Genomic DNA, 16,386 nt, shown 5'->3' with positions numbered 1-16,386 from the left:
TAGTCATCCCTCGTTCACCTCGAAGATCCGTCTGCGTTTGTTACTTCAATCGCATTTCCTCGGTCTTCGCGATTATGGTCGAATTCTTCTCATTGCCACTACGCCCTCCCACCGACAAAGATGAACGCCCCGACACCCTCCCCGTCGAGATCGCCCAGATCAACAACCAATGGGGTTCATTCCGCGAGGTGAACGAGGACGTCCTCCGTGCTGGGATTACCAAACAGAAGAAACCGGATGCGACGCCATTGGAGGAAGCCGAAGAGGAGCCCACAGAGCTTGATGCCACAGAGCGTCGCGAGCAGCTGTACAAGCGTCGCCTCGAGATCACCCAATTCGCAGTGTCAGTCAAGCTTTCTTCCCACGCAACTGGCAGTCAAGAATCTCTGTGTTAACCCGATCGAATACAGAAAAGCACATCAAGAGACCATGCTCGCACTTGACTTCATCTCCTTGCTCTTATCGAAACACTCGCCGCGCCAAGCAGAGACCTCCATGTCACCTCTACTAAAACAGCTTGCGCCTCTCGGTTCTCTCGGCTCGGATCTCGTCAATGCGCCACCAAGAACCGAGGCAACCCTCAAAGATATCGCAACCGTGTCCCGCGGATGGCGCATGCAGAGCTTCAATGCCGTTTCAAATAAGTTACTGAATGCTGCCACGCGGCTTAACCGTGAAATTGACTCGGAGACCAAGTACTGGAATGAAGTGATTGCCGTGAAGGATAAAGGATGGAAAGTTTGCAGACATCCGCGAGTCAGGCAAGCATTGGCTGTGCGATACGGCTTTATAGAAGGTACGACGGGCACATGTCTGCAGCTGCAGCTAACATGTCGTATCTACTGCTAATTCACAAATTATTAGCGACTCCGGCTTTTCGCGATCGAGGGCTCGCATCCCTTCAGCGATCAAACGACGGGAGTCTTGTGCTGGATCAAGGACTCATGCCCACGAGTGCCCGCTACGTCCGCGTTCAAGTCAAACAAGGGCAGCAAAAGTGGGCGAGCTCCAAACCGACGGGAACGATAGCCAATGAATCAGATCCTATCGAAGCTCGAATTCTTCAGGCGCGAGACTCGGTCTTTGAGGAGGAGCTGTTTCATGAACTGGTCCGAGAAGCAAGAGCGCTGGCATCATGTGGCGTCACTACCCGCGAGAATTTGATCAGCATACCAGTCGCTGACGAGACGGAGATCATGCTGGATCTTGTGGACGTAGACGGCCATGATTCTCACTCTCAAGAGGCATTTTTGCGAGAGAATGACTCGATCGCGGACGGCTTTGCTCATGGAATTCGGGTCATGCTGTGTTTCGCCCACCGGCAAAACCTGCGCCGCCGGACACAGATTCCGCGTCCACTGACCACAGCAAGACCGCCGATTCCCGAATATCACCTCCTTCGGCCCGCCCTGGCATACCTTCAGCATATGACATTGGTCCGGTCGCTAGAAGCCTACTTCTCTGACATTTACACTGTGCTGCGCTCCGCTGGCTTGGATCTGCCTCCGTGGAATCTGCAGACGTGCGTGGGCTGGCCCGTAGGATCCGTAGGCAACTCAACCCAAAGTCTTGAGGCGCTCGTTGGGAAGTTCCTGCGTCCAGTAGAATCGGTGTTCAGCGGGGACCTGCTCACCCCGCATGGTTCATTTTCGGTCACCATTCGGACCAACTTCTCAGCTGTGCCACTCGGAAGCATATATGAAGTCTCCTTCCAGCTGCCAACAGTCTCGCATCTCAAGACCCCGAATCGCGTTGGCTTGAGAGAAGAAGCCGAAGCAGCCATCACTCATGTCCTGCTCCTGGATGTGGTTTCCGCCATCGCATCAGGTCCGATTTCTGCTGCTCCAGGGAAAACAGAGCAGCAGAACTGGGTCCCCATTTACCCTCATCTTGGCGAGCTCCTGCTACCTCACTCCCATCCCGAAAGGCACAAAAAGATGAAGGTCACTCTCACTCGACATGACATGGCTGTCACCACGTATCTTGTCAATAGCATCGATGGGGTCGGACGTGGTGTCCAGGAGCTGCGCATGCAAGATGCCGGAGCCCACGTCTGCAAGTTCCCTCGATCTTCCTCGGAGTCAAGTTTAGATCAGGGATCGGAGGCTTTGATGGACTTTGTTGCTGAGGAGGCCAGGCAGCAGTCGCGAATGTGAGCGATAGAAGATCAAGCAATACCTGCTCCTCGGCCTTGACTTTTCTTGAGCTGCTTCCTCATTATGCTTCTGATATTTTGATTAAGATACCCCATTTTGCGTGCAATTTGTCCCGAACCCTTGTATTGTTGTAATGAATCCGGCCATCTTTCTTGCGTCCCAAGTATATAGATTATACACTATTAAATCGCTAGCGGCTGCAGCACCTGTATCCATGGTCTTTACCTACTCGACAACTCCAACGGCGAATCAAAGACATGAGATACGACCAGAATCTTGTCATAGTACTTGTAACAAAACAGGTGTATAAACCTGCTTGTTTGTTTAATGTAGAGCCATCGATAAATAAAACGCGGCTGGAGACCCCAAATACAACCTTAAAAAATCAATGGACTCACGGGGAATTGAACCCCGGACCACTCCCAATCTTCGATGATCCCAATTGAAACCAGCTGCGAAGGGAGTATCATACCCCTAGACCATAAGCCCTTGTTGGAAAAATAACCCTAATTTTGCAATTATAGACAACATCGTACTGTACATAACAGGAAATCAGCTTCCCCTACATTCAATTGAACTGGAGGTTCAACCCCGGCTCCAATTTCTTCTAGCTCGATTTTGCAGACTCAGGCTAATCCAGGTCATGCACCTTTGTATTAGCTAGTGTGTCTCGTTGTGTAAATCATAATCTCGTCGTCGTTCCATTCGTTCAAAGCGCAAAATTTGGCGTATCCGCGCCCGACGGTGGAAGAGGTATATTTTTGTACCTTCGTCTGAAGGCTTCAATGGTGTCACATGTAGCACCACCTCCCTGACGGGCTTCGATGATGTCTAGATTATCCCCACATTCCTATCACAGTCAACCTTGAAACCTAGTGTCTACTGTCTACTGGTAGGTTTTCCGGACAGGAACCTAACAACTTTCAATGACAGTATTCATGCAGTGTGTCCACTGAAGCCGCAGTAATAATGCACTTGGCAGATCATCCATCATATCATTAAATTCATTATCTCGAGCTCAGGTCGGCGACAGGATTCTAACAAAATCCATAAAGGAGGGTAGGTCTCACCATAGAAGGGACTGGATCAGGCACTCCATCTCTAATAGAACCAACGGAAATCATCACTCGCCGGACCCTCGTTCAAATTTTCCGAGGGAATATCCTTCGCCTTGACACAGACTCCTTGCCTCTGATCTCTCTTCTTATTGTCAAACATCATCCACAGACCCAGGGCCAAGGTAAGAAGGATGCCTGTCCCGCCGAAGGCAGCGGTCGTGATCAAAGCAGGGAAGTACTTGGGAGCATCTTGGTTACGGAAGATGTTGGAGGCAACGACTCCCATGAGATTGGCGACAGGTACTGCGATACTTGTGAGGACCACTCGTCTGCCCTCGTTTGCGATGTTGTTGTTGTACCATGAGTCGAGGAGGACTGATGGTGCCGATGTACCCCTGCAGAACGGACGCCTTGTGTCAGTGTACAGGTAGATAATGAACGAGCGTAATGAGATGATGTGGGAAAATGTGAGTAGAAAGTAAACAGACTCACCATGTCATCATGAACGTTGCAAAATAGGCGACATTCAGATCCCGTTCAACGTCAATGGCGGCGTAGATGATGAAACCAATGAAAGTGAACAAAAAGCCCAACGCGATGAATGGAAAGCGCCATCGGGTCCAGTCACTGCAGAATGCGAGAATCAGAAGCACCGCCGCGCCGGAGATATTGGGCGCCACGGTGTAAAGGTTCGTCTTGACGGTATCGTAACCGAGACGGTTGATGATCACTGGGAGGAACAATTGAACTCCCTGCAAGGGTACTCCGAGACAGACTTGGATGGCGAGAATTGCCCAGCTGGTCCAGTGCTTGAAAATGCGGAAAGCGTCACGGATATTGAGCTTTTCGTTGACCACCGAAGAGCTGTCGATTTGAAGACGCAGATACGCCAATTCCTTCTCTTGGGGAGTCAGGAACGTCGCCTCGGCAGCTGACCGGGGCAAGTACCAGAGTGCGAAGAATGCAAAGAGCACAGTTCCGCAGCCTTCGATGAGGAACAGGTAGCGCCACGAAGCCAAGGGACCCGTGTGAATCCGAAACACACCGAAGGCCAGTAGGCCGGAAAAGGCTGAGGCAATGCTTTGAGCGGCGTAGAAGATGGCCAGTCGGCGAGCCAACTCACCGCGACGATAGAAGCTGCTCTCGAGCATTAGTCGTCTTGTGTGTTTTTCTTCTTCTTTTGGGGTTTCAGGCTTGCGGAACAAAGCCTGTTCGGTCTGGACTCACGTTGTCTGATAGTAAATCACGAGAGGGAAGAACGCGCTTTCCGACATGCCCAAAAACCAGCGGATCGCAAACAGTCCGCTAAAGTTGTACGCCGTGACCACCAGGATGGTGCAAACCCCAAAAGTGAGCATCATACAAGGCAGCACAATGTTGGGTCCGAACTTTTTGCCGAGCAAGCCCAAAAAGGGAGCTGTGAGGACATAAGGGACGAAAAAGATACTGAGGATCATGTTATATTGGTTTCCTTCGAGGTGCAGGGTTTCTGGTAGCGGTAGAAGAAGCGAAGTCAGCCAATGCTCTCGCGAGAGACCCGAACCCGTCGATGATGGTCAATCGGCTTACTATCCAGGCCAGCTGTCTTTGCATTTCCCAGGTTCGACTTGTCAAGACTGTTGAAGAGATACATCACCGCGAGTACGGGTAACAGGCGAAGATCAAACTTCCAGACCAGAGCCCGCTCTGCCCGTGGATCGATCTCGACACTCTCTATCGTCTCAATCGCCGGCGGCTTAGACGGTGGTGTTGTCTTTGAGTCTTTCATGATTGCACAAATCCAGGTAATATGCAAGATGGTTTCAATGGTGCGACTTCATTCAGGCAACTTTGGAGGAACGGGGCCATGATATATCTATTATTACGAGTCTACTTGGTAGACTGTAGACACTGGGCAGATAGGACTGGAGTCCATTCGGAACGTTATCACGGATGCCCGTTGCTTAGGCGAGATACCTGTACGACATGCATTGGGTAATCAAGTGTAGCCCCATACTCACGATAAGCCCCGACTAGCAGAGGAACTTACGCGGGGGCAAAGTGCATCTCCAACAAAGTTAAGATAAGCAAGCGCCAATCGGGTGATGCTGGGAGAAACGGAGTCTTAAGGAGGTTATGGATCCTCATCTCTACCAGTCAAGCTTGGAAGACATCGTCGTTTGGTGGAGTCTGCCGGTTAATCTCCGGCACCGGAACTGTAACCTGAGGGTTTCAAGAAGGGGATTACAGTCCTGCCACTAGAGGTTTCAACCGATGATCACCCGCCTTTCCTAGCGGCTCGGTCGAGAACTATGGCGGCAGGACTGTACACTGTACAATGTAGTATGTACATTGTATGATTGTACATAGTTCAGGAAATATGATTTCCTCGAATCGCGTAATGGAGGAGCACGTATGGTAGGTAAAGCCAAGGAGGTAAAGCCAGGCAAATAAAGGTTCTTCTACCGTTGGGACTAATTTGCGACCGCAGAATGATCGCCCAACTCATTGAAACCGTACACGATTTCTTGGAGTAGAACCGTACTTCTACGGTTCCCGAAGAGAATACCAGTCGGCCCTCACACCAGTAGTGGTGCCCGATATCGGGGTCTCTCGTCCATCGGAAGGAATCAGAGGACTAGTAGATCCTGCAGGCTCAAGGACAAGTTTGTGTTGATCGAACAGTTTATTCATCCGCGTAAGTACCTACGCGTAAGTACCTAGCAGCGTGTGCGATAGGAAAGTGAACAGAACATTGGAACAAATTAAACAATAGGCATAAGCTGTGTGCTTGACTGAAAGCTCAAAGCATGTGATGAATCCGGAGTCACTCGATGAACGTCGCAGTTTCTCATTGAGAGATGGTTTCAGCTGTGGCAATCAGAGTTAGAGAGACCGACATTTGATCCATATTATTTAACTATGGTCAACAGACAAGGAGAAGGCTTACCCATCGCACTTGTGACTGCCCTCGGTTGCCGGGTTCTTGCACTCGCTGGTGCAAAGCACCGCATGGCCCACATCACCGGGGTTCTTGCAGTGGAACAGAACATTCTTCAAGTCCGCATTTTCGAGGTCGGTTCCCTTTAAAACCGCCTTGAGATCGGCCTCGGTGAAGCCTTATAAGGGGATTAGTACACCACGGTCCAGCGGTTGTCGGTCGCTTCGTGACCCCTCGATCTATATCTCACCTTTCGATTGGATCAAGTAGTCGGAGCAGTAATCAAAGCTCGGGGTACAAGACTTTTCGGCCAATCCGGTGGCGACCAGGCCAAATAAGGTGATAAGAACAGAGGATGCTCGCATTGTGATTCTTAAGGTGTAGAAGAGACAAGATTCAGTATTGTTAGAGGGTGATATCCTTCCCACCGGAAGAGTTCCTTCTTTTATAGTCAAAGTGACAAAGGTTTTGAACTGTCCCTTCGCTCTAGTCTCCGCCAACTATGCGCACATTCAAGAGTAAGACAACCCCTGTTGCCTGCGTAGTTGAATGCCAACTGTGAAAGCTTGCCTCCACATGGACCGTGCTGTGGAATGCGGCATGCCAAAGCTCGCCAACAGGTCCGGGGGATGTCAGTTTCGAGACTGGCTGTCAGAATCGAGAGCTTGATTCGAGAGTGATGACGATGCAAGAAATGACAATCACAGAAAGTCCTGATCGTGAGGTCTGGATTTGTCGTTCAGACCGTTCTCGGCTTCTATCATGATCCTTGACGTATATCACTAGAGTCGATGGCCCACACGTGAATCAACAGACTCAAGGGGCTCTGGCGGACTGGTATCCATTGAAGAACGTCATGTTGCTCGGGAATCCGACGCTCTGGTCGATCATCAGGTCACCTCGAGCTTGGTACTTGCTATCAGCACGTATGAGAGGCATCATCCTGAATCCTGACCTCGCTCTTGAGTGCTCACCACTATTTGAACTGTAATTTGCATTCCTGCAGCTATTCTCCAGTGTTAGCACACTTTGATGTATCCCTGGCTCCATTGATATTGATAGAGTAGTGCATGAGGACGGCGTATCAGCTCTCAATCGGGCAAAGTTACCCGCAATCATCGTCCTGACCGAGCTTCCAGAACCCCGCATGACTGGGCCCCGAAATACTCTGAAATCCCATGTTCAAGAGTCTCAAGGTTGACCCAAGCTCAGCTATTCCGTCCGGTGCTCATATAAAAGTGCTCGGTGCGGCTCAGCAGCCATAATCATTGCATTCAATGCCACCCGTCACGACATCCGACAATCCGGAGGAGCTTGGTAGGACCTGACCACCCCGATGATTCCAGGAACCCTCCCACATCGTCATAGCACACACTGCACAGAAAGCAGGTGAAAGTGATGATGTGAATCTCAGCGTCTGGAATGTGAGAGAGTCACGCTGACATCTATCGTCCCCGGCTACCTAGCGAGGTTGATGACCGCGGACCCAGGTCTTCCTCGCTCCAACCCCACACCAGCGTACTGGCAACACATCCCACATCCCCTGGCAAACGCTCGGTCAGAACGCTTCCACTCACGAAGAAATTATGCCATCATCGGGTCTGGTGTCACTGGTCTTTCGGTTGCAAAGACCGTGCTTGAGAATCATCCCACTGCGACCGTCTCGGTTCTGGAGGCGCGGTCGCTTTGTTCTGGGGCCACGGGTCGAAATGGTGGCCAGATGGCTGCGAATGCCGGGGAGGAGTATATGCATCTGGCCGAGGTATTTGGGTCAGAGATGGCTGGGAAAATTGCCAATTTTACGCTGAGAAACCTGAACGCGATGCACGCTTTAGTTGAGGAATTTGACGCCGTTGAGACGAGTGAGGTACAGCGGTTGAAGAAGTTGCGAGTCTTTATGACGGAGGCCAAGTTCGAGGATTTCAGGAGGAGTCTTGCTCGTCTAGAGGCAGATCATCCCACTTTAAAAGGAATGTATACTTTGGTGGACGCCAACACTTTACTCGAGGTAAATGGAAGCTCTCTCTCCCTGATAGTCCTGTGGCGACCCATCTCAACACCAGCTAACATCATCCCAATTGTTTCGTTTTCGCGCGTTGAGCAGACCTACAGCATTCACGGAGCATGCGGTGGCGCTTTACTATCTGCTGGCACCGTGTGGCCATATCGCTTAGTGACCAAGGTGTTTGACACCCTGTTGAAGAGATATCCCGGTCGTTTCGCTATCGAAACCCACACTCCTGTTCTCGCTGTTGAGGTTGACCACATATCCTCGTCCACCTCGCCTGCAGCCTGTTCATACTCAGTGCACACCGCGCGTGGTTCAATCACCGTTGAACATGTCATCTACTGCACAAATGGATACAGTGGCCATCTTCTACCGGCCCTGCGAGGTCCCATCTATCCGTTCAAGGGGACCATGACAGTACAGGATGCGGGGACCTCGATACGTAATCAAGGGAATTCCGTGGCGTGGGGGTTTCACTCCCCGCCATCCTTCGATCCGGTCACGAAACGCCATGGATATGGGCTGTACTATCTCGGCCAGAGCGCGAAATCGGGCTACCTTTACTTTGGAGGCGAGAACAAGCGTATCGACGACGCCGTCTCTGCGGATGATAGCTTTGTTGCAACTTCTTCAGTGGAACACCTGCAGTCCAGTTTACCTCGTTTCTTCGCAAAGACGGAAGAGGTATCACCGCCATGGAAGTTGGTCAGTTCGTGGAGTGGAATCATGGGCTTTACCTCCGATGGACTGCCGATGGTAGGGCAACTACCATCCAGCTTGACCGGCCGCAAGGGAGGGGGAGAGTGGATTGCTGCGGGTTTCAATGGCTACGGAATGGCGAATTGCTTCTTGTGTAGAGAGGCATTGGCACTGATGATGTTGGGGAAGCCAAGGCCCGATTGGTTGCCCGAGGCTTATCAAATTAGCGAAGAGAGAGTTGCGGCACACTTCGTTTCAAAGGAGGCCACCCCTGCCACAGGCTCCAAGCTATAAACATAGGGCGACATGATGGTCGAACCCGTCGACGGTGAAGGGATGGCTAATCCAGATTGTCGCTCGTGTCACGCGCGCCATCGGCAGTTTGCAGTGCCCAAATGAATGCAACAAAATTGAGGTGAAGTTGACTGCGATGGCTCTTTCTTGTGGCATCCACGTGGCTGTGAAATCCGGCAACTCAGTAGGCGTAGAGCAAAATGTTGGTCTCTTTCTTCGAGTCTCCGACCGAGAGCGACCTTCTGTCAGGTCGGATGATCTTTGAGCAGCTACAAAGGAGTAGTGGGATCCCATGACACCATCTCATCATTGAGGGTAAAGTTTGTAAGTGGAGATTGTATAAACGAAAGGTAATTACATTAGCATAGATGCACAAGCAACGTCGATGGCATTGATAGGAATTTTGAAGGAGGATGAAGGCAGATTAATATTAGCATACGACCATCTCGAACCGTGTGCTTCGTAGCGGGTCATTTATAGGAGCCGCGATGTGGAGCACACGGCGTCAAAGCCCACTTATGCCATGGGACTTTCAAACTCTCTCGACAGGAAAGGCTTGTTCTCCCTGCATAGGGATGTTCTCCACGTCATGCACGGGCTCGGCAGAGTGAATACCGTTCGTTGCAAATCCAGCGCGATTGTCATGAGTATAAGACCAGCTGTCGGTTCCCACTGAGCTGGGGAATCCCATACCACGAACGAAAGCACGTCGCGGACTGCGTGGGCCCCATGTCCATCCAGCGCCCCGTTGGAGAGGCAGATGATACATGCGGATACCAATCCAAGCGAAGAAGATGCCGATGACCGAACCGGCGACGATGTCCCAACCATGGTGTCGATAGTCGAACCAGCGCGAGGCCGCAATGAAAAATGCCACGCATGCGGGGAAGAAGACGATGATCATTGACAGAACAGGAGGTGCGGCACCACGGTTACGAATAGAAGCGCGGTCGTTGCTGTAGTCGTCGCCTTCCACAGGGAAGTGAGGTAGATACGGGAACACGACCGAGCATTTGGCTGCAAGCCACAGAGTCAGGTAGCCTAGTCCGGCAAATGAAACTGATCATGGAGACATTCAAGTTAGCGGTGCGTCACTAGGCGCGATCTATTTCGCCAGTTCAAACAAGATTTATGACTTCTTACAGGACGAATGGCCACTAGGGAAGCTGGAGAACCCATCGACACGCACGGTACGGTCTTGGTTGCGGCAAATTTTCCAATCGACCAGAGTAGGAGCTCCCGAAACTTTCCCGCCGAGTCCGCTCACGACATACTTCGCGATTTGAGTCAAGTCTGGGTCGCAGCGGCCCAGGAAGTCGGGTCGTGGTCTGCCTAAGAGGGTCTTCAGTCCTTGTGTAGCTGTCCAGGCACTGGCTAGCGCGAGACCCAGCCCGAGCCAGCCTGCATTCCACTCCCACAGCTTGCGAAGTAGCAGCTGTGACGTCGAGGGCCTCTGTCCTCCGACTGCAGCAGTGCCGGGCACGAATATCGCCCCCACAAACACGACGACGGCAGGCCCCAGCACGGAGGCCAGAATCAACGCGGCGGTCGAGACGGTCTCCTTTTCCTTATAGGGGTAAGAAATGCTGGGATCAGTGAGATAGAATGCATGATGATTAGGATCCTGTTTGTAAAAACCGTAGCCGATCAAGGCAATTCCACTGTGCACGATGGATTAGATGATGGGTTTCCGTCTAGAGCTGACGTCAGAGAGAACGGGGTTGGGAAATTTACATGATGAACACCCAGTCGATAATATAGGACAAGACCAGCACTTTAGAGACGTGCGCCATCACGCTCTTCGGAGATAAGGGGCCCATGTTGGTGGTTGATCTATGCCCGTTGCCTCGACAGTACTTCTCTTGGGTTTGCAAGTGTCGCGATGTCTTTGTATATGTCTGCACGCGTCTTCGACTCGATCTTCTCCGTCTTTAGCTTCGCTTCAGACGAATCGTGACGAGCGCTTCACGAGTAAATGGACAATGGACGCCGAGGATCTCATGAACACAGCTTAGGCTGCAATATTCTTGAAAGACTCTCTGCAAAAGCTATGTCGCCAAGCTTCTCGGCTGCACGGCAATCAGTTCGACCTGCACACCCAGCCCGAGGGAACTATTTTTCGGGTGTCGCTTGGCGATGAATTTTCCAGCTGTGTTGACCAGAGTGCGACCGGGTTGTGCTGAGGGGATGAAGTGCTTGAAGAATGGGAAGGCACGGCTCAGGGATGCAGCGAGTACCTGAATGACGTGAGCCGGGAAATGGAACGTTGGTATTGAGCCACAAATCTCAAATTCTTTCTCCAAGGGGGGGGTGGGGGGGGGGGAGGCATCTGGCATAAGCGCCCCATCGAAACATTCCCAGGAGGGCAAAGAGTCCCGAGGTGGTTTAAGGTTCCATCCAAGCCACCACCATGAACGCATGCTGCACATGATCTCCGGGGGGGTCGAAGCGCAGTCGATCATCATTTTAAGCCCATTTGTCTACCCTTCTGCTGTTTGACAGGCCTATATATTTTAATAGTAAATCGAGGCGATGTTGAAGCACGTGAGGGGGACTAACCGGACTTGGCTGAAAGATCGGGTTTGATTACCTCGTTGAGCGGGTCTCTTTAACCCGATCGGGACTAGTCCGTGCCTTCTTGTTTGCTCGGAATTTAGAGCAGCTCGGCGAGGGATAACCCCGACATGGCTGGCCTGACACGTGAGGACTGAGGACTCACTCTGCTGTTGTGGAACTTGTGTCCCTCTCAGTCAGGAACATGCTTCTCCTGGCACACGTGTCGTAGTGAGTGTCACGAACTTTTGTGGAGCGTAATCACAATGAATGGCTATAATTCCCTGTCATGGCTTGAGATTCCCCGACTGTGAGGCGCTAACTCCACTGCGGCTCCCTTCGATCTCGGCACGATCATGAGCCTCGTGTACCAAGCCTCGCACCCACTACTACTAACTTACTAAGTAATAAGTATTAGTTAAGGACTGGGTATCCACTGGCCATACAGTCAGCCCTTGATGCTTACATGAGTAGATGGCCCTGGAAAATGCAAGGCCTCCCGTGGTGTAGATCGTGTAAATTGGTCCAAGATATTGATGTCCAACACTTCGCCCGAGCCGAGGTCAGCTCGAGTTAGCTGAACCATGTTCCATCGCCCGTAGACGAGACTTGCCGGATCGTCCATTCAAAGTGATGGCGTTCAGCATACCTACCTAGGACCTACCTAGGACCTACCTAGTACCTACCCAGGTAGCTCAGCTGGAGGTAAGAGCAAGTGAGGTCGGTAATGTTTATATCTTTTAGTGTTTTGGCCCGTGACACCTCCAGCATGTGTCCAAACTCCACAGGGTCCAGAGGAACCTTGCTTCCGTTGAAATCATTAATGCCGCAAAAGGTATCGATCGATATTTATACAATGACATGGGTCAGTCTACGGATACTATCGAATGAAGATGTCTCTGGTAAGCCCGCTGGGATTCATGACTGGAAGAACAATGTACTAGGTCAACATCCCTTGATGCAGCCCTACCTAATTGATGTGATGTTTTCCATTCAGCTGAAGAATGTCAATTGAAGAGTATTTCAATTAGGTTCATAAACATAAATTGAGCTTTCTTTTCAACAAGACGGGCTTGTGGTTTAGTGGTATAATACTCCCTTAGCATGGGAGTGGTCCGGGGTTCGATTCCCCGCGAGTCCAATCTTTTTGCTGGCTATGGAACCTTGACGCATTGTACTTTGCCAATTCTTTTTTGGAAGCCATTGATAGATCATGTTCTTCGGGGCGGGACGATGGAACAGAAGTGTAAGGCTGTGAGCTCCTCAAGGTTCTCATCAACTCGTTTGCTCACGTGCTCCCCGGGATGGGGTCTGACTCGTAGCTGCCCCTCGTCCAGGAATGACACGTTGAGTCACATGATCGGGCACCACCCCGCCCTAACCCCCAAAGAGACTAGCGGCCGCAGCGTGTGACATCAGCGATGACCCCGAGTCCCGCGTGCCCGTCACGGAATCCACCTCAAACCCTCCCAAGACAAAAAAAAACCCGAAGCTAGCGTGAAATTTGTGTAGTTGAGGACGATCGCCAAACGTCAGAACAACATCGCTGGGCTCACCTCCCACGAATCCAACCGGCTTGACTCCGTCACTTGACTCCACTCGCTACGCCTGCCCTCTTCCTGCTCCTCAACTTTCTACGGCGTCGAGCGACCATCATACAGTTTCCTGCAAAGCCGGTCTATCACAGGCCAACGGATCTGTGACGAAATTCATTTGCTCCTCCCCACTTCTGCTTTGTCTCACCGGAATTGGGTTCAAACCCCCCTCCCTCCCCCCCCAGTCTGCCCACTGCTCATCATTAGCTTTCCACCGTGCAGTGCTTTATCTCGAAAGCGTCTTTGATCTCCAGCGGAACACTCAACTTACTCCCTATCTAACCCGTCTCAACCCTCCCGTGAAGCCACCACCGATTCAAACTTGTCTTGGGAAGAGGTCGCTCCTCCATCCATCAATCTCCAATATGGACCCCAACCCCAAACCTGCCGTTCCCCCCAAGAAGCGCCGCATTGGCGTGCTCACTTCGGGTGGTGATGCTCCCGGTATGAACGGCGCCGTGCGGGCCGTTGTCCGTATGGCCCTGCACTCGGATTGCGAGGCCTACGCGGTCTACGAAGGATACGAAGGCCTGGTCAACGGCGGCAACATGATCCGTCAGATGCACTGGGAGGACGTCCGTGGCTGGCTGTCGCGCGGTGGTACGCTCATCGGGTCCGCTCGTTGTATGAGTTTCCGCGAGCGCGCCGGTCGTCTGCGCGCGGCCAAGAACATGGTGCTCCGCGGAATTGATGCTCTCGTCGTCTGTGGTGGTGATGGTAGTTTGACTGGTGCGGATGTCTTCCGTGCCGAGTGGTCCGGTCTGTTGCAGGAGCTGGTGTCTGCTGGTGAATTGACCGAAGAGCAGATCAAGCCCTACTCCGTCCTCAACATTGTCGGACTGGTAGGCTCCATTGACAACGACATGTCCGGGACGGATGCCACCATTGGCTGCTACTCATCTTTGACTCGCATTTGTGACGCCGTCGATGATGTGTTCGATACCGCCTACTCTCACCAGCGAGGCTTCGTCATTGAGGTGATGGGCCGTCACTGTGGTTGGTTGGCGCTGATGTCCGCCATCAGCACCGGTGCCGATTGGTTGTTCATCCCCGAGATTCCTCCTCGCGATGGCTGGGAGGACGATATGTGCGCGAGCATCACCAAGGTATGATCTCACGCCTCTCGTCCGGACATAGTGTTACACTGACCCGTTCCGTTTTCCATCACATACAGAACCGCAAGGAGCGTGGCAAGCGTCGCACCATTGTCATTGTGGCCGAAGGTGCTCAGGATCGCCAGCTGAACAAGATTTCTAGTTCGACCATCAAGGACATTCTCACACAACGATTGGGCTTGGATACCCGTACCACCGTCCTCGGACACACCCAGCGTGGTGGTGCGGCTTGCGCTTATGACCGCTGGCTTTCTACCTTGCAAGGTGTGGAAGCCGTGCGTGCCGTCCTCGACATGACTCCCACATCGCCCTCCCCCGTTATCACGATCCGGGAGAACAAGATTATGCGTACTCCTTTGATGGAGGCAGTTCAAGCTACCAAGGACGTCACTGCCAAGATCCATGCCAAGGACTTCCAGGCCGCCATGACCCTTCGCGATCCCGAGTTCAAGGAGACCTACCGCGCTTATTTGAACACAGCTACCCCAGATCACCCCAAGATGATGGTCTCTCAGGAGAAGGTAATGTTTGACAACACTGTCTTTGTGACAGAACCCCTCCAAGACCGCCCACTTTGACTGTCATGGGAAACCGTAAGGCTAATCCCGGTCTCTTTTTACCTCTTGTAGAAAATGCGTATCGCCATCATTCACGTTGGTGCCCCGGCCGGAGGTATGAACCAGGCCACCCGTGCTGCTGTAGCCTACTGTTTGACACGTGGACACACTGCACTTGCGATTCACAACGGTTTCCCCGGTCTCATCCGTCACCACGCCGACAAGCCTATCAGCTCGGTCCGCGAGGTTCAGTGGCTGGAGTCCGACAGCTGGGTGAACGAGGGTGGTTCCGACATTGGTACCAACCGTGGTCTGCCCTCCGAGGATATGGAAGGCGCCGCAAAGGCCTTCGAGCTCCACAAGTTCGATGCGCTATTTGTGGTTGGTGGCTTCGAGGCCTTCACGGCCGTGAGCCAGCTGCGCAAGGCTCGTGCGCAATACGATGCCTTCAAGATCCCCATTGTCGTGTTGCCCGCCACCATTTCCAACAACGTCCCCGGTACCGAATACTCGCTGGGAAGCGACACATGTCTCAACACACTGATTGAATTCTGCGATGCCATTCGCCAGTCTGCATCATCATCTCGCCGCCGTGTCTTCGTTATCGAGACTCAAGGTGGCCAGTCAGGTTACATTGCCACCACGGCCGGTCTTGCCGTTGGTGCCGTAGCCGTTTACATCCCCGAGGAGGGTATCGATATCAAGATGCTCTCCCGCGATATTGATTTCCTGCGCGACAACTTCGTTCGCGACAAGGGTGCTAACCGTGCGGGCAAGATTATCCTTCGCAACGAATGTGCTTCGAAGACCTACAGCACCCAAGTGATTGCTGACATGATCAAGGAGGAAGCCCATGGACGCTTCGAGTCTCGTGCAGCCGTCCCTGGTCACTTCCAGCAAGGTGGCAAGCCTTCTCCCATGGATCGTGTTCGTGCGCTTCGTATGTCGATCAAGTGCATGCAGCATCTCGAGAGCTATGCCGGCAAGAGCCGTGAGCAAATCGCTGCCGATGACATGTCGGCTACCGTCATCGGTGTCAAGGGCTCCCAGGTTCTTTTCTCCCCAATGGGCGGAGAGACCGGATTGGAGGCCACTGAGACTGACTGGGAGCGCCGTCGCCCCAAGTCCGAGTTCTGGCTTGAGCTTCAAGATGTTGTCAATGTTCTCTCTGGACGTACCGGCAACCGGGCTGTGGACACCTCCGTGATTTACGACAGTATGTAAAACCCTGACTTCCCGGACTCCCTGGCCCTTGTGTCTCTTTCCCTTTCTCGAAACCTTGGCAATTCTCCCGAAACCCATTGGATCGTTTTTTCCTGCGCTCCTGGCCATTTCTCCCACCCCCCCCCTGGGTGGCCTTGTGGATCCCGCCATGACAACTTCCTCGGAGGCTCCCATCTCAAAGTTTCAACTTTCTTTTACCGGATATTA

General features: G+C 52.3%; 6 protein-coding genes across 6 annotated transcripts; 3 read left to right on the top strand and 3 right to left on the bottom strand.

Annotated features, from left to right (window-relative positions):
- Positions 1–74: 74 nt before the first annotated feature.
- N7539_008868 (mediator of RNA polymerase II transcription subunit 17) lies at positions 75–2,156 on the top strand (the record flags this gene model as incomplete). The annotated part of the gene is made up of 3 exons (XM_056938463.1): positions 75–343; positions 411–796; positions 865–2,156. The coding sequence occupies 3 exons, from the start codon at positions 75–77 to the stop codon at positions 2,154–2,156; spliced, it is 1,947 nt and encodes a 648-aa protein (XP_056785840.1).
- Positions 2,157–3,257: 1,101 nt separating this feature from the next.
- N7539_008867 (putative MFS transporter) lies at positions 3,258–4,982 on the bottom strand (the record flags this gene model as incomplete). The annotated part of the gene is made up of 4 exons (XM_056938462.1): positions 3,258–3,609; positions 3,707–4,351; positions 4,442–4,703; positions 4,784–4,982. 4 exons carry the CDS (start codon positions 4,980–4,982, stop codon positions 3,258–3,260), a joined length of 1,458 nt encoding a protein of 485 aa, XP_056785839.1.
- A 1,157-nt stretch (positions 4,983–6,139) lies between these two features.
- N7539_008866 (uncharacterized protein) lies at positions 6,140–6,499 on the bottom strand (the record flags this gene model as incomplete). The annotated part of the gene is made up of 2 exons (XM_056938461.1): positions 6,140–6,312; positions 6,385–6,499. The coding sequence occupies 2 exons, from the start codon at positions 6,497–6,499 to the stop codon at positions 6,140–6,142; spliced, it is 288 nt and encodes a 95-aa protein (XP_056785838.1).
- Positions 6,500–7,411: 912 nt separating this feature from the next.
- Positions 7,412–9,135, top strand: N7539_008865 (NAD(P)/FAD-dependent oxidoreductase; the record flags this gene model as incomplete). Its single annotated transcript, XM_056938460.1, has 2 exons — positions 7,412–7,451; positions 7,601–9,135. The coding sequence occupies 2 exons, from the start codon at positions 7,412–7,414 to the stop codon at positions 9,133–9,135; spliced, it is 1,575 nt and encodes a 524-aa protein (XP_056785837.1).
- A 532-nt stretch (positions 9,136–9,667) lies between these two features.
- On the bottom strand, positions 9,668–10,955 carry N7539_008864 (phosphatase PAP2 family protein; the record flags this gene model as incomplete). The annotated part of the gene is made up of 3 exons (XM_056938459.1): positions 9,668–10,194; positions 10,279–10,796; positions 10,870–10,955. 3 exons carry the CDS (start codon positions 10,953–10,955, stop codon positions 9,668–9,670), a joined length of 1,131 nt encoding a protein of 376 aa, XP_056785836.1.
- A 2,693-nt stretch (positions 10,956–13,648) lies between these two features.
- N7539_008863 (ATP-dependent 6-phosphofructokinase) lies at positions 13,649–16,179 on the top strand (the record flags this gene model as incomplete). Its single annotated transcript, XM_056938458.1, has 3 exons — positions 13,649–14,389; positions 14,458–14,919; positions 15,028–16,179. The coding sequence occupies 3 exons, from the start codon at positions 13,649–13,651 to the stop codon at positions 16,177–16,179; spliced, it is 2,355 nt and encodes a 784-aa protein (XP_056785835.1).
- Between the last annotated feature and the right edge of the window lie 207 nt (positions 16,180–16,386).

Source organism: Penicillium diatomitis (genome assembly GCF_028827545.1).
Source record: "Penicillium diatomitis strain IBT 30728 chromosome Unknown utg000015l_segment0_segment0, whole genome shotgun sequence".
Lineage (NCBI taxonomy): Eukaryota > Fungi > Ascomycota > Eurotiomycetes > Eurotiales > Aspergillaceae > Penicillium > Penicillium diatomitis.
This window is presented reverse-complemented; position numbering and strand designations above follow the sequence as displayed.